This window comes from Solanum verrucosum, unplaced genomic scaffold, assembly GCF_900185275.1.
Source record: "Solanum verrucosum unplaced genomic scaffold, falcon-dt-bn FXZP01000229.1, whole genome shotgun sequence".
Classification (NCBI taxonomy): domain Eukaryota; kingdom Viridiplantae; phylum Streptophyta; class Magnoliopsida; order Solanales; family Solanaceae; genus Solanum; species Solanum verrucosum.
This window is the reverse complement of record NW_026020011.1, coordinates 1,634,357-1,657,685: the sequence shown is the minus strand read 5'-3', so window position 1 is coordinate 1,657,685 and position 23,329 is coordinate 1,634,357. Positions and strand designations below refer to the sequence as shown.

Here is a 23,329-nt window from a genome sequence, read left to right as displayed (position 1 = left end):
AGTAGGGTTTTCCATTTTGAGCTCCTGGTCATCTCCCTCTATATCGCTGCTTGGAATTTCTGATAACCTGAGCTTCTTTTTCCTCTTATTGTGGGTAATCAATACTTATTTATGATGATGAAGAAGCTTCCTTTTCTTCTCAGCTCACATAAGTAAGTATAGTTTTCCTTTGTTCTAATATGATTTTGTTCTTCATTTCTTCCTAAGCTTCGCTTCCTTATCTGCAAAGGTGTATACCAGTGGATATAATGGGTTTCTAGGTGGAATCGAGAGAGAAAACAATTATCGGAGGAAAGTTTCCAAAGTCACCATCTCATAGAGAAATGATGCATCGGAACTGTGAACTTCCAACAGCTTACAAGGTGTTCTTGTTCATTCATGTGTTCCATTCTGAAAAATCGAATGAATCTAGGTTATTCACCAAACCTCTTCATCCTCATTACCACATTTTCATCTTCAATTTCCAAACATCATTTAAGTATTGTGGTTAGCATTAATTAGATTGCTTTTCTTAGATCTAAATATCAACATGTTGAATCCTTTAAGGAGATTAATACCACCATTGACATTTTAATCATCAAAAAGGTTTCCAATTTTAAATGTTTCTAGAGGTTGGAATCGACTTGCTTTAGAACGATTATGCTTCATCTGCTCATACTTGTCAAGGATGTATGAACCAAGTTGAAATCTTCATGTCAAAAAGGGGTATGATCCTGATCTTATCTCTTTTATTGACATAGTAAATAAGTACACAACTAAGTTAGCTTTTACAAGTGTACAATATAGATACATGATCTTTGACCCTTTTGAGTTTCAATCCATATTTTAAACTTTAAATACCTATTTTTAAATCTATTTTTTTTTTAGAACCAATCCTAATTTGCCACCTACCCCTAGATACTTCTAACAAACTCATCATTACTTATTTTTCTTGCTCACTAAGTAAGAAAGCACATGACTCTTATACTCACTCACCCATCTTTCACTTGCCGTATACACACAATTACACCAACAATTCACCCATAGAATCACTCTCATTTGCACATAACAACTAACATTTTTTCTCTTCTTCCTTACTCACACTAGCACACCACCTACACACAATTCATTACATATACGCACATAATCACTAGTTGAATTTAATCCAGAGTACTTCGTTCGAAGAAAAATTTACAGTCGGACTCCAATCAACATCGTTGTCCAAAAATCACTAAGATTAGAGAGGTTTGTTTCTTCTTCCTTAATTCTCTTAATTTTGTTATATATTGTTCTTTGGTGGTGATGTCTTGGACAATTTGATGCTCTTAATTCATAAATATATTGATGTGTTTAGTGTTGGCATGCTTCTTCTTTTTATCTAATAATTTATCATGTGTTCAATTACTTGCTTTTTGTAATTGATTCAAATGATAGGGACTTTAGAAATTATATTATCTTAAGTCGTGTAATTACATAATTTTCTCTATTATTTATAGCTCAACTCTGTACAAAATGGGCCAAGTGAACCCAAAAGGAAAAGAAAATAACGAAAATAGAAAACAAAAAACAGGCCCAGTCCAAAGGATCCGCCTCCTTTTATATATCAACCCTAAGAAGTAGGGTTTTCCATTTTGAGCTCCTGGTCATCTCCCTCTATATCGCTGCTTGGAATTTCTGATAACCTGAGCTTCTTTTTCCTCTTATTGTGGGTAATCAATACTTATTTATGATGATGAAGAAGCTTCCTTTTCTTCTCAGCTCACATAAGTAAGTATAGTTTTCCTTTGTTCTAATATGATTTTGTTCTTCATTTCTTCCTAAGCTTCGCTTCCTTATCTGCAAAGGTGTATACCAGTGGATATAATGGGTTTCTAGGTGGAATCGAGAGAGAAAACAATTATCGGAGGAAAGTTTCCAAAGTCACCATCTCATAGAGAAATGATGCATCGGAACTGTGAACTTCCAACAGCTTACAAGGTGTTCTTCTTCATGCATGTGTTCCATTCTGAAAAATCGAATGAATCTAGGTTGTTCACCAAACCTCTTCATCCTCATTACCACAATATCATTTTCAATTTTCAAACATCATTCAAGTATTGTGGTTAGCATTAATTAGATTCCTTTTCTTAGATCTAAATATCAACATGTTGAATCCTTTAAGGAGATTAATACCACCATTGACATTTTAATCCTCAAAAATGTTTCCAATTTAAAATGTTTTTAGAGGTTGGAATCGACCTGCTTTAGAACGATTATGCTTCATCTGCTCATACTTGTCAAGGATATATGAACCAAGCTGAAATCTTCATGTCAAAAAGGGGTATGATCCTGATCTTATCTCTTTTATTGACATAGTAAATAAGTACACAGCTAAGTTAGCTTTTTCAAGTGTACAATATAGATACATGATCTTTGACCCTTTCGAGTTTCAATTCATATTTTAACTTTAAATACCTATTTTTAAATCTAATTTTTTTTTAGAACCAATCTTAATTTTCCACCTACCCCTAGATACTTCTAACAAACTCATCCTTACTTATTTTTCTTGCTCACTAAGTAAGAAAGCACATGACCCTTATACTCACTCACCCATCTTCCACTTGTCGTACACACACAATTACACCAACAATTCACTCACATAATCACTAACTAACCACTTTCACACAATTCATTACATATACTCACAGAATCACTAGTTGAATTTCTTCCGGAGTATTCCGATCGAAGAAAAATTTACAGTCGGACTCCGATCAATAACGTTGTCCAAAAATCACTAAGATTAGAGAGGTTTGTTTCTTCTTCCTTAATTCTCTTAATTTTGTTATATATTGTTCTTTGGTGGTGATGTCTTGGCCAATTTGATGCTCTTAATTCATAAATTTATTGATGTGTTTGGTGTTGGCATGCTTCTTCTTTTTATCTAATAATTTATCATGTGTTCTATTACTTGCTTTTAAGTTTAGAGTGGACTAATTTATTTGGGTTTAATTAAGATTAGCTCACTAAAATATTTGATGACTTATTCTAACAAATTAGTTTTGGATTCATTGTTGACATGATCAAAAAAGAGTTTGGGCTTAACTTTTCATTTTAAATTGTTTTATATTAGTGAAAAATGCTTTAAGTTTAAACTCTAAGCGAGAGCACGCATAGTTTTTCGTTTTAATTGAGGTTAGCAATTTTGCATCTTAGATAAAGATATTTAATAAAATAACAAGGTCGGGTTTATGCGTGTTGACCCATATTATCCTCTTAAGAATTTTATTTTTTTTATTCAACGAAAGAGTAAGACTCAATCTTTAGGTGTGATACACAAGGAGATGTCACATATATGCATCTTGATAAGCTTATATTGAATCTGAGGTTGCAACTTTGCATCTTAGTTAGCACTAATAAAATTCAACAATAGAAGTGACCCATAGACAAATAATTTATCCAAGATTGATTTAGTCAAGTATAAATTGACAAAAACGATTGTGCTAGAATTAAAGGACTCAAGGGTGCCTCTAACCTTCTCCAAGTCAACAAAATTTCTTACTTTGTCTTTTATTTTCATAGAGCAATAGGAAGTGTCATTTCATTTTTGAATTGTAGTGACTCCGCTTGAGTTATGGTGTTCCACGTCACCTTTTTGAACTCCTAATTAGAAGGAAATGATTCTTTTTATTGGTCTACGAAAACAAAAGATTGGGTAAGAAATATTGTTGATCAGAGATGGTATGAGGACGTCCCATGAGTCTCTTGGTTCTGACACGATCACTTTTGTCAAAATTATACTTGACTTAAATAAATATTGGATAAATCATTTGACTATGATTCACTTCAATTGTTGAATTTTATTGGTTTTACCTAAGAAACAAAGTTGCGACCTCAACTTCGATATACACTTATCAAGATGCATAAACTCGACCTATCCTTATGTATCACACCTAAATATTGATACTCGTTTGTTGAATCAAATATTAACATTTTTAAAGAGAATTTGGATCTAGATGCATAAATGCAACCTTATTGTTTTATTAATTATTTTTATCTAAGACGCAAAATTCTGATCTTATTTAAGACGATAAATTATGCATGCTCTCGCTTAGAGCTTAACGTTAGAGAACTTATTTCATTAATCTAACAATTAAAAATGAAAACTTAAGCTAAAACTTTTTTTTCATTTCACCAGAGAATCCAACCCCAATTAGTGAACTAATCCTAATTAAACCTAAATGAATTAATTCACTTTAAACTTAAAAGCAAGTAATCCACACAGAATAATTTATTAGATATAAGCAAGTCAACACTAAGAGATCAATGTATTTGTGGTTTAAGAGCAGGCGTGCCAAAATGAGTTCAAATATAGGTAATCCGCTTAATCTGTCTAGAATTTTATGGGTTGAGCTCAGGAGAGTATGAATTAGGTTCAATCTCAAATCATTCAAGCATTAACTCATTTTAAAAGAAGGAAAAAGGATCAAAAATATCTTTAAACTATGTGAAATGAACAAAAATGCCATCCGTTTATGTTTTGGTCCAAAAATGTTTTTGTCGTCAATACTTTCATTCAAAAATGCCCTTATTGTTATTTAATGGGTCAAAAATGCTCATTTTACAAATAAATGTACTATTATTTTTTCTTTTAACATATTTATTAGAAAAAATATGTGTTTAAAAAGAAAAGAAATAATATATTTATTCAAAAAAAAAAGGCATTATTGACTCATTTAGTAACTGTAGGATATTTTTGGATTAAAGTATTGACTGCAATGATATTTTTGAACCAAATTATTGACGGGAGGTACATTTTTGAGTCAAACTATAAACAAAAAACATTTTTGTTCATTTCACATAGTGTAAGGACAATTTTGACCCTTTATCTTCAATTGAGCCCAATTTAATCTCTAACTCAACTTGTTCTAAGACTCTTTATTTGTATTGATGTAATGTATGTTCCTAATTGAAGATATGAATTAGTCTAGGGGTGGCAATTTCAGCCCATATTAATGAAATGAGTCCATTTTACCCATATTTAATGACTTGGATCACTCATATTTTAATTGGGTAAATATGAGCTTCAAGTTATTTTAAAAGCTCCTACAAATATGGTCAAAATAGGTAAAATATAGATATCCTATCGACATAATAGATCACTCACTTTCCAATTTTACTCAAAATTCTAATATTAATTTTAAATTTTCAAAAAAAATTGGAGGATGGGTGGGGCTGAGAAAGGGGGGGGGGGGGGGGGGGCAGAGGTGGAATTTTTATTATTTTTGAAAAATAAAAAAAATTAGGGGTATGTTGGGTGGAAGGTTGGGGAGGGCGGGGGGCAGGGGTATTTTTTTTTTTTTTTTTGGAAAATCAAAAAAATTAGGAGTAGGTTGGGTGGGCGCCCGGGGGTGGGGGTGGCGGGGTAGGGGTTGCCAAATTTTTTTTTCAAAAACAAGTTTTTTTTATTTTTTTTTGGGGGTGGGGGGAGGTGCGGGGTACATGGGTGGGGGTAGGGTTGGCAAAAAAAAAATTATTTTAATTTTTTTTGGGGGGTGACTGGGTGGGATAGGGGTTGCCAATTTTATTTTTTTTTGTCAAAAAAAATTCAAAAAACAAGTCTTTTAAAACTTTTTTTTTGGGGGGGGGGGGGGGGGGGAGGTGGTGGTCGGGGTACATGGGTGGAGTGACAGGGGGTAGGGTGGGATGGTAGGCGTTGAGGTATTAACAACTTAGCTTTGATTTTAAAAAAAAATTGCTTTAAGAGATTAAAGTGGGCTACAACCATTTTACCCAAACCATATTTGACCAAATTCATATTTACCCATATTTTATATGGGTGAATTGTGATTCAATCAATTTTAACTCAATCCATATTCAATTCATCCAAATCCAATCCAAACCACTCATTTGTCATCCCTACGAATTACTACTATCTATTTTATAAATTCTAAGATTTATTTATCCATTTGTAACTTCTTCTTTCTTAATTTTCTTGAGTTAAAATTCAAATTTTGGTTATAAAAGTTAAATAACAATATGTTAAAATTATTAAAATTAAGCGGGTCATAACCCAAGCCCAGAGCCCAATCTATTTTAGCCCAAAGTAAACTTGGACAATTCATGACCCAACCATATTTCTATTTCTATTCATTTTAATATCTCCAATTTCAACTCAACCACTCATTCGACACTCATAATAATTAAGAGCATCAAATTGGCCAACAAATCACTACACAATATGAAATAAAATATAGACAGGAAGAAGAAACCAACCTCTCTAATCTTAGTGATTTTTGGATAGCATTGTTGATCAGAGTTCGATTGTAAACCTCATTAGCCCACTATTTTTCTTTGATCGGAGCACTTGGTAGCTGGAAGAAGGTAGATTGGTGGTTTGCAGTGAATTTGTGGCTGATTTTGAGTCTTTCGCGTTGGTTTTCTATTGTATCTATGTAAATTCTCACTCACATCTACCCGATATCTTCTCTAAATTTAGTTATACTCTCTATTGTGAACAAGAAAATCCTTTAGGAAAATGTTTTTAGTAGTATCCTCGTGATTGTCTCTATATCATTGTATGAAGGTGAGCCGGTGAATGGATTAGATGTGTTGTTCCCAATCATAACTTATTTATAACGTATCTTATGTCCAACTCATTTAAACTTGAACGAATTAAGCGAATTAATGAATTTTGACTGAATTTGCCACTTATAAGTCTACATATATCTTTTTTAATTGGTCTGTCTCACCATGCTTACAAATATGGTCTTGATTCATCTTTAAAAATATGATGAACAATATATAAATTAGATTAAATCTTTATATACACACAACATGCTAGTACTCAAAAAGGTGTGTGGAAATTTATAAAGCATGTAAAGGTGAGTTTTGATCAATTTCAAATTTAAATGAATTAAATAATTAAGTAGGTATTATTTAAAAAAAAACAGAGAAATGTTGACAAGACAACAACAAATAGTTGATACTTCAAATAAATTACACTTAGTTTTATATATGAATTTCAAACATTGTGAATATAAATTTCAATTGTGTATATCTGAACTCTGAAGTTAAATTTTGATAAATGAAACTTCAATTGCTCTTATTTGAAGTTTAGACAAAAAATATCTAGTATTTGTTTGTACAAGCAATATGTCTAACTTAAGGTAAAATTTATAAATTCGGAAAGCGAATTTTGACAACGAACGTGGTATATATTTGAATTTCATTCAATAGTGACTAAAATTACAAAAATTTATACTAAGTTATGCCTTAAATAGGGATCCCAAAATTAATAGATTATATGTGCACTTACACAAATCCGTAGAGTCAAGATCATAAAATGAATATCGAACATTGAATAGAATACAAGAAAGCAAGTTCAAGAAAATGAAAATATTTTGGGACAATCAAAAACAGAAAATTACTTGTTTTCATCCAACCAAACCCACTTCTTTTGGGCCCATTTCTACTTGGGCCTGTCTTTCTGCATTCTGCCTCTTAGTGGACTTATAATACATCCCATAAAGCAGTAGTTGGGCTAGTCCAAGTGCAGTTCCTATAGAATTTGGTACCTAAACAAAAAAAAAAAAAAGATTTTAAAAATTATTCTAATTCAATTAAGCTTTAAAAATTAATTAAATTAACACACAATTTTTTTTAAAAAAAATATATCACATAAATTGAAACAAATGAAATACTCACAAGAATAAAGGCATCGAGACGAATGAGGGCATAAGCAGTCCAACTAACACCATTCAAAAAAGAGAAAAGGGAAAGGAAGAAGGGCATGAACTCCACACTTTTGCTTCTAATCACCAATTTCTGCAATAATTAACATGACTTAAGTTAGATTTCTAATACAAATTCGATAAAATTCAGTAATTTTGGTTAAAAACTTGTATGCATTTTAAGATTTTTACTCAATATGTCTAAAAAGTTCATCTAGAATTCAGTATTAGTTGCCTTTTCTAGAATTCATACTCAAAATTTTGAATCCTCTTAAGCTAATCTTCTTTGCCCATGATATCATGCACTCAGATTTTATCACTATCGTGTGAGGTAAAGAGATAGTTTCTGATACACCCTTGACTCAAGAAAAACATTTTAAAAAAATACAACGTGAAAAAAGCTACGATAAAAATACTAAGAAAATAGAAATATTGACAACAAAAATAGTAAGATAACCAAAGCAAAAGAACAATAATATGTTAGATAGATCGATCGAAACAAATCCAAACTCTACAAAAAATGGTGCAAATTTTCAAAGAATATTTCATTAGAAACACGAAGTTGTCTATATTATATAAATTGAAATGGAGAGAATAATAAAAGGAGGCATATTTACCATGACAGCCAAAGGAGAAGCATACATCAAAATGTTGCCCACCATACAAATGCATCCCACAATAGTAGATCTTTTTTTGTGTGTTTGAACAAGGGTTAGAACAAGTATAGCAAGTGAACCCAAGAAAATAATCTCACCAATAATAATGAGAAATATTTTCATCCTTTTTTTCTTTTCAGAGTACAACAAGAACAGCATAAGGTACACCACTTCAATGCCAAGTCCTGTCCCATTTATTGTCACAACTAGGATACTATGTGGATGTACAAGTGGTATTCCATAGAGTACCCAAAGACCACAATTTACAAATGTAGCAAGATATGGAAATGGTGAAAATTGCTCTACTGATTTCTTCTTCCATATTCGATAAAATGTTGGCCTGCTCAAAAATTAAAACTCTTCAAATAATTTTCAAAAATAAATTTAGATATTTGAAAACTGCGTAAAAAGTTATCCATCATCATAGTTAAAATAAATATACAACACTAATTCAAAATGTTTGACTCCTCAAATAATATGTGTCACATAATCTCAGATAAATGAAATAATTATTTTGTATTAAAAAAAAGGTCATAGTAAATTTTTAGATAGGGAGGTTCCATTGCATTTGACTCAGATTTTCATTGAGAAATTCAAAATATGAAGAAGTAAATATACAAAAAAGTCTTAGGGGTCTAACATTTATTACATATAGATAAACAAAAATTTTAATCATATATAAACAGTATAATTTTTCGCAGAAGGAGGTTCGGATGAACCGTTTAGGCCTTTACTAGCTTTGCCCCTAGTGTCTACTCTCATGATATGAAGATGCAATGATATAGCTAGTGAATTCACGTAAATCTAATTCATCAAAAAATATATGATACATAAAAGATATTGTATTTTTAAAACTTTTTTATATGAAAAAAAAAAGCATATTGAAGCTTACAAAGGTGAGAGAAACAAGATGAGTGAAATGATGTTCCCTGAAAATTAGCAAATTAAACTCAAGTTAACTATTATGATCTTAAAAAGAAAAATCAAGGAGGAATAAATTAAATTACACCAAATAATAATAAACTAACCAATAACACCAACAGCAAAACGAGCAATTTCTTTATTGAAAACCATGGTTGAGAATTATAAACTAAAGAAATTAAGTCATGAATTGTGAAAAGAAAAGAAAAAGAAATATGGATAAATTTATAAAGGAAAATTAAAGGTTGGTTTTGGCTTTTTCCAAAAAAAAATAGACAAACAAACTTAATTATAAGCAGCATGCAACAAGTATATGTCCCTTGCATGACATGTAATGTTGTTGGGTCGGTGAAGAAGATGTAAGGATCGAAATAATCTAGATGTCATGCGGGAGCTAATAATTATAAATTTGAAGTGATAAATCATATGAAGAAAGACAATTATAATAAAAGAATTATGTTTTTTTATCTCAATTTATGTGGCATTCTTTGAATTTTGAGATTTAAACGAATCTATCTTTGACCGTAAATTTTTCATACATCTTTTAAATGGTCAATTATTGTGATTTGGATTACTTTTTACGTAGTTTACAAATATATATATTTTATTTAAAAATTTGATAATTTTGTGTATAAATTTTCAATCAAACTTAAACGGTTTGACTAATGAGAAGTGCATTTTAAAATGAAATTTTTATATTTGTAAACAACGTAAAAAATACTATAAATTACAATAGTTGATAATTCAAAATGTTTAAAAGATTAATAAAAAATTTATGGTCAAAGATAAACTTGTTTGAATCTCGAAATTTAAAAACTGTCAGATAAAAGGGAACGGAGGGATAATGTTTAATATAATTTGACTAAGTGATCCATACATTAGAAAAAATTAATAAAAAACACAAAAACTATTGAGAGAAAAACTCCACCTAAATAAATAAAAAAAATAGGGGAAATCTTTGTGGTAAATAAAAGATTTAATAGAGAAAATCTCTACCTAGCATCTCTAAAAAAAAATGAGAGATATAAAAGAGTTCTTTTCCACCGAGAACACCCTTTGTATAAAATAAAAAAAATGAGATTAAATTTAAAATATGGTTGTGATAAAATTAAAATAAAGTTGGAAATTCATGATAAATTCTAAAATAAAAATGTTAAATGGAGAGAGCAGAAGTATCTTCATAAATGATAATGGAGTTAAAATTTTCGTTAACGATTGGAAAAGTTATTTTATAATTTATATTAGGCGTAATTGAATATAATTACACAATTTAACATATTTATTTGATCAAATAATTACTTGATCAATATATAATTAAATGTAATTTGAGGAAAAGTAATTACACTCTTCGATAAGACCAAACAAATAAATTACATAGACAAGAGAAAATTGAAAATTCCTCTTATCCCGTTACTCGTACCACTCTCTCCATACGGAATCTAATTTGTAAAAAGAAATTATACAAAAATCTATCATATCAAATTTAAAGTGTTGTATTATTATTTACTTTCTTCGTCTCAATTGATGTGACATATTTTAACTTTTAAAATTAAAAGTAATTTTATTTTATCTTTTAAATTGTCATTTATTATTGTAGTACCCTAACCTCCCCCCCACCCCCAAACCCTAGCAGTGGGAACCGGACTCGACGACTTCAAATTAAACCCTGGCTGTACATGAACTTTGAGAAAAGAGAAGAAATAAATTTTGCATGACCCTTTCTTTTTTGGATAATAAATAAATAAGACAAACGCATATTTACTGTTTTTATTTTTCTGTGCCAAATTGATCCTTATCCATTTCAAGCACGTAGTTTTGTGAGAGACAGAGTCAAAAGATTTTAATACCAAAAATTGTTTTGGCCAGAAAATTTGGTCAAAGTTTGATCAGAATGATATTTTATTTATATTATTTTACCTTTTTAAATATTTTTATCTTTTTAATTTTAATACCTTTTAATTTTAAAAAAAAACAGTTTATTTTAAAATAAAAAAAATATCGTAAATTTTTTAAATTTCTGGCCAAATTTTCTAGCCATTTCAAGCACGTAGTTTTGTGAGAGAGTCGAAAGATTTTAATTTTATTTTAAATTGGGTAATACTAAATGGCTAGAAAATTTAGCCAAAATTTGACCAGAAATTTAAAAAAGTTATGATATTTTTTTTATTTTAAAATAAACTGATTTTTTTCTATTTTTTAATTAAAAGGTATTAAAGTTAAAAGGGTAAAAATATTTAAAAAGGTAAAATAACATAGGTAAAATATCATTTTGGCAAAATTCTTGCCAAATTAGGGAAATTTTAAGTGTTCACGATTGAATTCTAAACATAAAATTTATATATGTTCAATTTAAAAAGCTAAATATAAAAGAAAAAATTATTGAATTCGATGAATTTTTATATAACCTTCTAACTCCATACCTAATTTGTGCATGTTTTAAATAGAGATGGATGCAAAAAGAAATTATAATCTACATCCTTGAGTTCATAGTAATTTTTATAATTACGGATTTAAATACATTAATTAGGAAAACAATATTTTTGATCCATTAAGTAACAATAGAAACATTTCTGGATCAAAGTATTTGTAGTAAGGGTATTGTTGGACCAAAATCATTGACATCAAAGACATTTTTAGATCAAATTATTAACAAAGTATATTTTTATTCAATTTCACATTGTTTTAAGAGTATTTTTAACCCTATTAGAACTTCCCTTCACATTTTCAACAAATTCTATATAAACTTTTCTCATTAATTCATTAACAACTACTTTGAGGTTCTTTGAACTTCCAACTGCAACTTTTGCTTTTGGTTTTAAAAAATTTAGGTAAGAAAAGAGTTACTAATCTAAAATAGAAAAGATATAGTAGTTCAATAGAATATGGAGGCAAAGCTGCAGAATATTGTTCTCAACTCTTAATTTTTTACTATATATAATTTCACCCTTTGAAGAAGTTGCATTTGTACAGGAGTTCCCTGTTTACTCAAAATTGTTAAACCAATCAAATAATACAGCTGAGAGTAAAGTTGAACTAAATTTTTCAAATTGAATGTAGAAGTTCATTGATCTGCATTGATCCCAAAAATTCGAACCTTGTGCATGTTGGGAAATTTGGCAACCACCAGTATGAAAACTGCGAATGTGTTGAAGAACAGCATTGGGTGTTGATAGTCAGTTGTATGGGAAGCTATCAAGTACCTATTCAAAGAAGCAAGTATTACAAGTTTAGAACATATTTGTAAAGGCAAAAGGTGAAATCGTCTTAAACAAGCACGAATCAATTAAATTAAAGTATCTTTTTTCTCCAGGAAATGAGAAAAAGAGGGACTGTGGTGTATCTGTTGGCAGAGACAAGACAAATGGCAAACAATCCATGTCCTATCAACACCATTAGAACTATATTAACTTTATCAGAGAACAAGCTATCACATGAGAGCTCCAGTTCATTGTAAAGATGGGAAAAAAGTTTCATGCAGAACCAGTAAGCAATATGATGAAACTCTTTTTCTTCTCATAGATATGTAATACGCAAACACATTATGAGCACTATTTAGATATCCAGACCATCATTCATCCACACTCGTGGAGGCATAAGTAGATCTGAATCCGAAACATATTGCACTTCTACATTTCAACGTAGGAGCGTGTTTTTATTAATGAACATAAACATAGTAGAGCATGTTTTGTCCAATAATGTGCCAAGAACACTTCGCTAAAATGTTATATTTTGACTTTCACCACAAAATAAGGTTGATTGGAACCAACATCTATGTTTCCTAACATATACATAAATCGAACAAACCACTTGTTTAACATAGATAATGTGTTGAAGTCATAAAAGATCAAGCTAAAAAGATCTCATAACAACCAAATCAAAATATATTCTTTTAACTGATAGGTTATCGGATTACTTAATTCAATATTATGGTTTCAAATACGGCTTCCACCAAAAAATGTTTATAGCATTAGGTCTCGAAGATTACCTCAGATTAAGATAATTTTTTGTTGGAGAAACTACTAGGAATCTATTGCAAGAATGCTTTCAGCACAATTATATTGCATACACTTGTTGAGTGTTACGACGAAGATATACAAAATTACTAGTTTCTCATCATTTTTTCCTGTAACGGTGTTGTCAAAGGCACACTTAAGCCCTAAAGCGAGGCTCAAAACGTGTTGAGCACTTTGCCTCGCTTTATGTGTGCTTCAGTGCCGTCATCAAGGTTCTACGGCATAATTTTTCTTGTCAATGAGCCTCTTCTGAAGAGGTGACACTAAACAATTAATAATTCACTTTATCTTAATCTTTTTTCAAATTTCTTTGTTCATATATTTGTCATTCATGTTTATAAAAATAAGGTTTGGACTAAACATATATATTTGCATTTTTTTCTCCCTTTGCACCTTTTTTCATTAATGTCCACAATTTATTTGCACTTAACGCTTAAAGCCCCAACGGACCTTAGAGCTTTTTTGCGCTTTTCACCTTTGATAACAAGTCCGGCAATTCATATAGAACCAGTTGGACAGATAGTTTAACCAACAACAACTATGCCTCAGTCCCAAACTTTTTGTTGACACCCTTGCTAGTACCTTTTCTAGTTCAATATTATCCAGTCCTAGATCAAAAATGCTTGTGTTAACAGGTCTAAGGTGATCTCAACTTTAGCAGGAAAATGTTATCATAGAAACCAACACAATCATGGTCCAAAATATTTTCCCTTACAGTCCATTATTGCAGATTTTCTAGGTTCCTTCTTTTTTTCCCTTTAAAGCAGATGTCAATGAATATCAAATGTTGTTTCATTTTTCACTTCCTTCCTTTTACAGTAGAACTCACTGCTTGGTCTGCTACAGAAACTAGCCATCAGACACTATGCTGTTTCACAGCATTCAATCCTCTCTCATTATTGATTAGTCTCGCTGTATCACAATAGACGAAGCTTTACATATAACTCCTTTGTGCTTATATTATTGGGAATTCCTTTTAGAACATCTGACTTACATATAGGTCAACATCAAATTAAGGCACCAAAGACCTCAAATTCTCTGGAACTGGAGAATGAAATCAATAAAGAAAAGCAACCCAGTCTCTCATACAGCTAAACCAATGTCAATAAGTTCACTTCTTTAACTCAGAGACTCTAACTAACTTTTCCTATGACTGAGAAAACCATTGTTTCCTACTTCAATACTCGGTTAATAATGGGTTTTTCCATGGATAAGACAAAGTACTTTATTTTCAAAATAGTACAAGAAGGTACCAAAAAGTTTACAAGGGATCCAGGCTTAATTAACTACACAAAAACAGAGTTTAGAAAGTACTTGGTGGATAATGGTCTATCCTTCTACTCTTCTCCACTTAAATACCAAACTTGGTTTACAGCAGGCTTCAATCTAGTGACGTGTGCCTCAAATTCCCAAACTAACTTAAGCCCCATATTACCAATTTTGTGTTAGAAAAACTTTTATTCTGGCTGACACTCACAAGTCCATTCTGCTACAACCTCCATACACATATTTTCTATAATATAGGCTTAGTTCAGTAGGAGTGTAAATAAGTACCCCATTATTTACTCCACGACATTAAGGAATTGCTTAGTTCTTTGATTACTTATACAGAGATTACAATTTGGGATTGTCATGAGGAACTATAATGCATTGATTGTTATACCATGAATGATAACACGTGGATTTGTTATCACTCCTTAGTCATCCAATAGTTACAGCATTAGTTATTTCTTTTTAGCAGTAGTTATTTCCTTTTAGTAGTAGTTATTTTCCTGTAATAGTGCAGTTTTTCATTTCAATAATGTTAGGAAGTCATGTCTTGGTTTCTAGGGGTAGTTATCTTTTAAGTGTTGTATTTAAACTATCTGTTTGTCTTAGGAAATGAAAGCAGAAAAGTAATTTCAGTTTTTGAGTACTTTAACACAAGAGATTGCAGGTTCTCTCTTAGCGAACCAGCACCATACGTCGTAAGAAGAAAACTTCAGATTTTATCTTGCAGCATCCCATAACTAGATCCATAACAGGGGACCATAACAACTTGGTATCAGAGACGAGAATTATGGGAGACTAAATTCAACATCAACACAATTGGTGAACTTGTTCCACGAAGAACGTGCAGCCAATTTGGCCAGGCAGGAAGCAATAATTGCTCGTTTAGATGCACTCGCAAAGTAGGAGGAAGTTTCACCATTCCTCGACATACAAAGTTGGATTTCCCACGATTTAATGGCCAAGAGGACCCTTTGGGATGGTTGAACAGATGTGAACACTTCTTTCGACACCAACAAACTCCAGAAGAAGAAAAGGTTGGACTTGCTTCTTTTCATTTAGAAGGCAATGCACAACTTTGGTTTCTTCAACTAGAGATAGATATGCCTCAACCATCTTGGGATGAATTCAAACGTCAATGTAACCATTGCTTTGGGAAACCAATTAGAAGTCAGAAATTGGGAGAATTGGCTAAGTTATGCCAGATCGGGTCTGTGACAAATTACCAAGAAAAGTTTGAGCAGTTAATTTCCCGGGCTGGTACACTCACTCAGTCGCAAAAAAATTGAACTTTACATCAGTGGTCTTACTGATTATATAGCAATTGAGGTTGAGTAGCATAATCCTCCAGATTTGGCTACGGCAATGAGTTTATCTCAACTTTATGAACGCATGGAACAACCTGTTTGTTCGCAATCGTTAGATGCTTGCAAATCTATGACAACAGATTTCTCAACTCAACAACATGCCAGATTTGTGAAGAAACTGACCAGATCTGAAATGGAGGAAAAGCGACTTAAGGGACTTTGTTTCAATTGTCATGAACCATTCACCCGAGGTCATCAATGCAAGAAATTATTCTAGATTGACTATATAGACGATGAGGAAGAGTTTGTTGAAAAGGAGGGAAATACTAATTTCCGCACTTAGCGCTTGAGGACAAGCGCGATTTGAAGGAGGAGAGTAATGCTATCACTCCTTAGTCATCCAATAGTTACAGCATTAGTTATTTCCTTTTAGTAGTAGTTATTTTCCTATAATAGTGCAGTTTTTCATTCCAGTAATGTTAGGAAGTCATGTCCTAGTTTCTGGGGTAGTTATCTTTTAAGTGTTGTATTTAAACTATCTGTTTGTCTCAGGAAATGAAAGCAGAAAAGTAATTTCAGTTTTTGAGTACTTTAACTCAAGAGATTGCAGGTTCTCTCTTAACGAACCAACACCATAGGTCGTAAGAAGAAAACTTCAAATTTTATCTTGCAGCGTCCCATAACTAGATCCATAACAGGGGACCATAACAGGATTCTTATCATTGCAAGCACAAACCTATTGCTGACATCACAGCCGAAAGGTGCAACCAATGATTTACACAATGAAATGAATACTTACAGCACCACAGGAATAACTGTCAGAAACTTCCTATTGGGAGTAAGCTGCTTGCCATTATCCATTTGCTCCCACCATGTCAATCTGTTGTAGATACCCTGGTCTTCAGCAAATGGTGTTCCCTTCTTCCAGTGAAAACAGTGATATGTGACCTGAAGGAAAACAGACAAGAGAAGTTATGCACAAATGAGACAGAAAAGCCTGCTAGGTGCACAACAAGCTTCCCCACTCTGCTATGTCATCTGGTAGTTTTCAGGATTTTATAGAAATATCAAAATTTAGCATCAAAAAGGAAAATCAAATGAGTGCCTACTACATTTCTTAGGTATTAAGTATCTCAATATTTTCCAGAAGAATATAACAGAGTACAGAAGTGAAATCTACTGCTACAAAAGGGAAGCAAGAAAAGCTTAAACCACTATAAGGGAAAGGTATTAATGCCATAATGGATGATGATACATTTCATACACTGATGAAGGTTTTAATTTAGCCAAAAAATATCTCTTTTGAAAAATATTCCCAAGAATAAAGGTACTGACTCACTATATATTCCTCATACCACAAGACTGGTGAAATTTGAGAAATCACAAGGACCATATGCATGTACCATAATGACCTATAAAGGACTAGTGCACTAAGTTCCTCTATACATGTCCCAGAATGACCTATAAAGGGCAGCATGGTGTACTAAGCTCCCACTATATACGAAGTCCATGGAAAAACCGGACCACAAAGAATCTATTATACGCAGTCTTACCCTGCATTTACACAAAATGTTGTCTCCACTACTCAAACTCATGACCTCATGGTCACAAGTCACCAACTTTACCAAAATGAACTATAATTCAATCAAATTGGAAGCAGAAAACAAATATCTGGGCTTTAAGTAGCCATAGATAGGTTTATCAATATTATCATACAGCTCTTCCAACAGAAAGAGAGTCTAAGATCCATTCCCTCCCAAAATCCCAGATCTCAAAAACCAAAACACAGTCAACTAATCATAAACGCATATTCCAAAACCAGATCAATACCTAAAATCGTTTCAAAAAACACAAAATATTAGAGAAAATTAATACGTACAAGGAAATGAGCAAGATTGACAATAGTCCAGGCCATGCCTGATGAGGACCCAAAAACAGACAGCACAACGAGCCATGAGAACAACAGAATGAATATGTAAATAGTCCAAACTCCAGGATACGTGAACCACTCAGTATTCCGATTCAGATCCGTCGTTGGAGCAGCCCTCACATACAAATTCGCCATCCAAATGGATCGAATAATACTTTTTAGAAAAAAAAATCAATACAAATTTGAAGAAAAAACCTTGAATGAGATGGATATGGCGATTAATATCGCATTAGTCTGAGTATTTGATCAACGAAAACAGAGACTCACGAAAACAGGAGGATAGCTGGCTGCTATGGGTAGGGGTGGTGGGACCGCTGAGCCGTAGAGGGGAAATTCATCTCAGCTTCTTTTTGACAAATGATTGTTAATCCATATTTTTAGTCATTAACTCTTTTTTTAATCTCACTTAATCACAATAAAAAGTAAAGTAACTCTAATTAATTGAATAATTCTTGTAGTAATAGGTAACCTTAACCCTACACACAATGTATTGCCAATTACTTTTTGTCTATTTTAAAACAAACACGTCATTTTCTATATTTAGTAACTCTAATTTCAAGAGCCAATTCATATATTTAAAAGATATGTGCTATGTAACTTAGACTCAACTGATATTTATGTCCTCCAATTTTAGGCGTGACAAATAGACATACACTCCTATGTGACATTCTACGTGGTAGTCCACGTCCTACATGGCATCATATGTGCATCTTACGTGTATTATGTCACATATGACGCATGTATTTGCTTGTTCAACGTTTGAATAGTTTAAGTGTCTACTTATTTGTGCACACCCAAAGTTGGAGGGGATAGATGTCACCTGAAACCAAGTTAAATGATATATTTATGTATTATGCCTATTTTAAATGACAAAGGATTAAAATGCCTTTAAAGTTTAAACTATATGAAATTTAACAAAAATACCCCAGTTAATAGTTTTGTAAAACCAAAAATCCCTTGTTGTCAACAGATTGGTTCAAATTTATCAATGTTGTCAATATTTTGATCCAAAAATACCCCTGTTATTACTTTTGGATAAAAAATGTTTATTTTTTCTAATAAAGATATTGTTTCTTTTCTTCTTAAATACATTCTTTTCTTAATACTAGTATTTACTAGAATTTAATATTAGAAGTCTTGTTTTAGAAATTATTCTTTGTGAGAATGTTTCACATTCATCTCAGAGCAACAAATTAATGCAATTAAACTTTGTTGCCTATTGGTCCTCAGTTAATATTGGCTGTTTTTACTCTAAACAAACGGAAATGAAGAGCAAGATAAACATTTTCACAGCTTAGCAAATCAATGAACATGACTAAACAGGAAATATCATTTTGCTGGAAAAAGACTAGTCCTCCTATTTACAAAAACTAATCTCAAACTCCTTCAATCACATCTTCGCAGCTTTTTAGCTGGTGTATCTGTTTGATTGAGAGTAACCTCTCTTGTATCACAATGGTTCTCATTTTTGCGTTTCTTCGAGCTTTTGCAATTATGGAATGAAGTCAGTTCCTCCACTTTCACCTTAGTAACATCAGTCCTTACACCAATGTCTGTTGCATACCTGGTCAAACAATACATTCCAGCGGTTGCTATGACTAAGCCAACCGGACTTGTCATGAATAACTTCAGAGGCGACGAAGCAATAGCTGCCAAAGGAGCACCTATAACAGAGGCAGCTTGACCACTCCTTCCAAGAGCTCCTTGGTCAAGAACAAGAAGACCTGTTTTGCAGTATAAGGCAAAATCTTCACAGTTATTCTTGAAGACATCATAACTTCCAAAACCGCTTTGAAGCAAGTACATGGCTCTATGGATCACTGCCTCTGGAGGATCTGATTGTGCAGTGGTGCATGTCCCACCTCGAAGTTTAGTAAGAAAAACTGAAGGGCTGGCTCCATAGTCAAAGCGGTACAATAACCCCTCCTCACCCAAGAAACAATCCAAGCAAGAGAGAACCACCCCACTTTCCTTTTGTTGAAATCCACAGTCAGGAATATTCGTACAGGTTGAAGACACATTTGTACTCGAAGCTGACGAACAATTTAAGGGAGCAGAGAAGAGAATTGGGTCTCCTGAAACAACATTTTGGTCACGCGTAAAATGAACAACTTTGCTTCCACCAACGTAGATTCCTGTTCATGAATTTCAGACATTCAAAAATACTTTGTCAAGTGACACCAGCTACTGATCAGCTACCAGAATATATATCACTAACTATGGTTGAATAGCTCAATTCGGTTGCAATACATATTGACATATAGATGACTGACGGTCTGACAAGAAAACAAATAACAGGAGAAAACGTTTACTGTGCCTCATCCACTAATTACTAGAAAGTGTTATCATGGTAATATATCAACATCAAAGATGAAGTTAGAGTGATTTCCTCATAATGACCCGTTATGTAAGACTCAAGAGACATGCATGTTAACACTGTGATGTAGAGTATTAACATGACACGCGGATCAGATATTTCCTACTGCTGAATTTTATCTTTTTCATCAGTAGATAATTTTATTGTTGATACAAATGTACCGAGGAGGTATTGAATATATCAAGAGTATCCGGCTGGCTCCTTTTATAATTGAAAGAGAGTCCATGAGCTTCAGGATGTTTTTCTTCGTCATTTACAAAGTCTCTCCTAAATTAATTTTGAAGATATCTGAACTTTACATGGGTATATTCGCCTGAGGCTTTCGGACAAGACTAGAGGTTCTGTATTACGGGTCAATCCTACTCTACTAGCGCTAATAGGGCTATGAATGACCCAGTATCGAATACTGGTAATAATATCAGCCGAAACATCTAGAAGGGTTCGCTTATAGTTATTCAAACGCATTACAAGTGTGATGCTCTAACCTCTGAGCTAAGCGGGCCCACATCACAGAAATCTTATATGCATAGTAATTGACTAAACTACTGGCCTTTCCCCCTCAATAATCTACTCTTCTTTCTTAGTTTCAAAAAAAAGTAATCTACTTTTCTTTCTATCCAAATTGTCCAAAGTATATAGAGGTATAGTGCTACTACAAAAATATCATCTTAGCAAAAAGTAAAATAATAGAATTTTCAGAAGCAGCTCCTGAAGAAGGATGTACCTTCTCGAGAATTGTGTGATCGCTTGTTTCTTTTTCGTATGCTTAATCCACTACGATTTAAACGAAGTTAAATATGCTCGTAAAGTTGTAAACGACTCAAGTGCAAAAGCTAAGGACCACTGAGAATATAGAACACCATATACTCTCTAAGGCAAGTTTATCAATCTTATTTTCAGCAATGTAGGAGATCCAAATGTTTGTCTAGATGAAAGCAGTATGATTTCATTTTTGACAAGTTCCATAGGTGTTGAACTGGGGAGCAAATGAGTTTAAATGAATAGCCTAACACATTAAGATTGTTTCCATATCAACTAGCAAGGAACATATTGGAGGCAGTGGCGAAGCTAAAGGGAGCGAAGAAAGATCAATTGAATCACCTTTCCGAAACAGAAATAGGGTAAAAACATTTCTTTGGTTATATATGAACTGTTGAGTACCCTTGACTTGAGAAAAGAATCTAGTGTAGTGGGAAAGGGGTTCAAAAATTGCCTTTAAGTCAAGTTCAAATCCTAGGTGTGACTAATAAATTTTTTAAATCCCTTTATGAAGTTTTGACAATTTATGTAAGCATAGTAATGTTGGTGTGATGTAAAAGCTGGAGTAAAAATCACAGATTGATGTACATTCATTTCTGCAAATACAATAAAAATGTTACAAAATTGAAGAAATGTTCATCCTGTAATACAAGTGAGTTCTCAATTTTTATGCACATGCACCCCCAAAATGGCGTGGACCTCAAGATTTGTTAATGTCCGTTACATTATTTTTAGAATGTGTCACCAAGGCTTAAAGGTAAGTTCTACAGAATGGTGGTTAGAACAACATTGTTGTATGGAGCAGAGAGTTGGTCGGTCAAGAACGTCTGCATTCAGAAGATGAAGATAGTAAAGATTAGGATGTGGCATACTAGAATAGATATGATTAGGAATAAAGTTATACCGGGTAAGGTGAGAGTGGTTTCCGTGGCGGACAAGATGAAGGAAGCGAGGCTGAGATAGTTCAGTTATGTGAATAGGAGGTGTGAGGATGCGCCAATAAGGAGGCATGAGAGGTTGTTTGTTGCCAGAATTAGTAGGGGTAGAGGTTGGTTGAAGATGAACTAGGGTGAGGTGATTGGACAGGACATGTCATAGCTTTAGCTAAATGCGGACATGATGATTAGGATAAAAGGTTAATAGGTAGTCCATTGTCGTCACAAAGACACTTTGTGTGGGAGAGGTACGGGGATAAGCCTCCTCCTCTCATCTTCTCCTTTTTAATAGCATTATTTAGTAATCACGTAGTTTCTTATTCTTCAATGTATATTACTATTTGTTGCTTGATTTGTATTGTATCTTGCTATTTTGCTATCATTTTTTTCCTTGCATCGAGTATTTTTCTTTTGAGCCAAGGGTTTATCGATAACAACTTTTCTACCCATAAAGTTAGGATAAAATTTAAGTACATCCTACCCTCCTCAAACTCCACCACAAGAATGAGAAATTAAAAGGAAGTCCACAAAGAGGAATAACACTCCAACTTTTTTGTGGATTTCAATTGTGTCCATCTGCCAAATTCATTCACAATTGACAATGAAGGCTGTTTGTATTTCCCCAATCATCTCTCTAATCTAAGGCCCATATGCTACTGTACAGAATTACTTATTAAAATTTAAAATGTGTTCTACTTTAAACAGTAGGGCTGGCTATTCAAACCATTCATCGTGTACTCAAACCAACGAACAATTGAAATGGTGAAAAGGGTTGCAGACTGAGACTGACCGTGATGAGAGTAAGCGAAGACAGTTCTCCAAGTGTAGATATGGTCACCTGATGCTATCTCGCTCCTTTCTACTTTGTGAGTGAGCAGACCCATCTCTTTCCCTCTCTGCAATCGCCAGAGTTTGATGAAAATGGCGATAATTATTCGACTGGGAGAGGGAAACCGCTGCGCCGCCCGCTACAAGCTGCTCCGATCTGGTTTTCTCTATCCTTTTCGAAACTCCATTAATTTGAAAACACTGGAATCCAAATATTCTATTCTATTTTAATTCTAATTAAAAATAGAAAAATACTTATCACTTCCAATCTAAATGTACATATATATTTTCAATAAAGTCATTGGAGTACAAAATTTGAATTTAACGGATAATAATTTTTTTCTTTTTTATAATAAAGTTTGGCATATTCAAGTCATTAGTAGCAATAATATGCTTCATTTTACCGTCCGTTGAATGAAATTATACTTATATTTTTTTAAATCGCTGAGGTTAAAGCTCTTGCATAAGGGTAATTTGAAGAAAAGTAGTGGAGAGCGAGAATAACCAAAAAAATGGCTAGAGAATTTAATTTCTCGAGACATGAATTTCGTTAATATAAACCTGAGTTATTTGTAAAAAAATGGACAGAGTCCAAACCTGATAAGTTTTTAAATACTTAAAGAACTAAAATCGATAAATGTATATT

The 23,329-nt window shown here is 32.6% G+C and overlaps 3 protein-coding genes across 3 annotated transcripts; all 3 read right to left on the bottom strand.

The window, feature by feature from the left end:
* Positions 1 to 7,391: 7,391 nt before the first annotated feature.
* LOC125820459 (bidirectional sugar transporter SWEET7) lies at positions 7,392 to 9,418 on the bottom strand. Its single transcript, XM_049499899.1, has 5 exons — positions 9,373 to 9,418; positions 9,237 to 9,273; positions 8,306 to 8,684; positions 7,663 to 7,782; positions 7,392 to 7,532 (listed from the first exon to the last, which is right to left on the bottom strand). Exons 1-5 carry the CDS (start codon positions 9,416 to 9,418, stop codon positions 7,392 to 7,394), a joined length of 723 nt encoding a protein of 240 aa, XP_049355856.1.
* Positions 9,419 to 12,167: 2,749 nt separating this feature from the next.
* On the bottom strand, positions 12,168 to 18,151 carry LOC125820484 (uncharacterized protein C119.09c-like). Its single transcript, XM_049499925.1, has 3 exons — positions 17,734 to 18,151; positions 16,654 to 16,802; positions 12,168 to 12,465 (listed from the first exon to the last, which is right to left on the bottom strand). Exons 1-3 carry the CDS (start codon positions 17,917 to 17,919, stop codon positions 12,327 to 12,329), a joined length of 474 nt encoding a protein of 157 aa, XP_049355882.1. The 5' UTR covers positions 17,920 to 18,151; the 3' UTR covers positions 12,168 to 12,326.
* Positions 18,152 to 19,140: 989 nt separating this feature from the next.
* On the bottom strand, positions 19,141 to 22,830 carry LOC125820455 (protein LEAD-SENSITIVE 1-like). Its single transcript, XM_049499893.1, has 2 exons — positions 22,646 to 22,830; positions 19,141 to 19,919 (listed from the first exon to the last, which is right to left on the bottom strand). Exons 1-2 carry the CDS (start codon positions 22,737 to 22,739, stop codon positions 19,171 to 19,173), a joined length of 843 nt encoding a protein of 280 aa, XP_049355850.1. The 5' UTR covers positions 22,740 to 22,830; the 3' UTR covers positions 19,141 to 19,170.
* Positions 22,831 to 23,329: the final 499 nt, after the last annotated feature.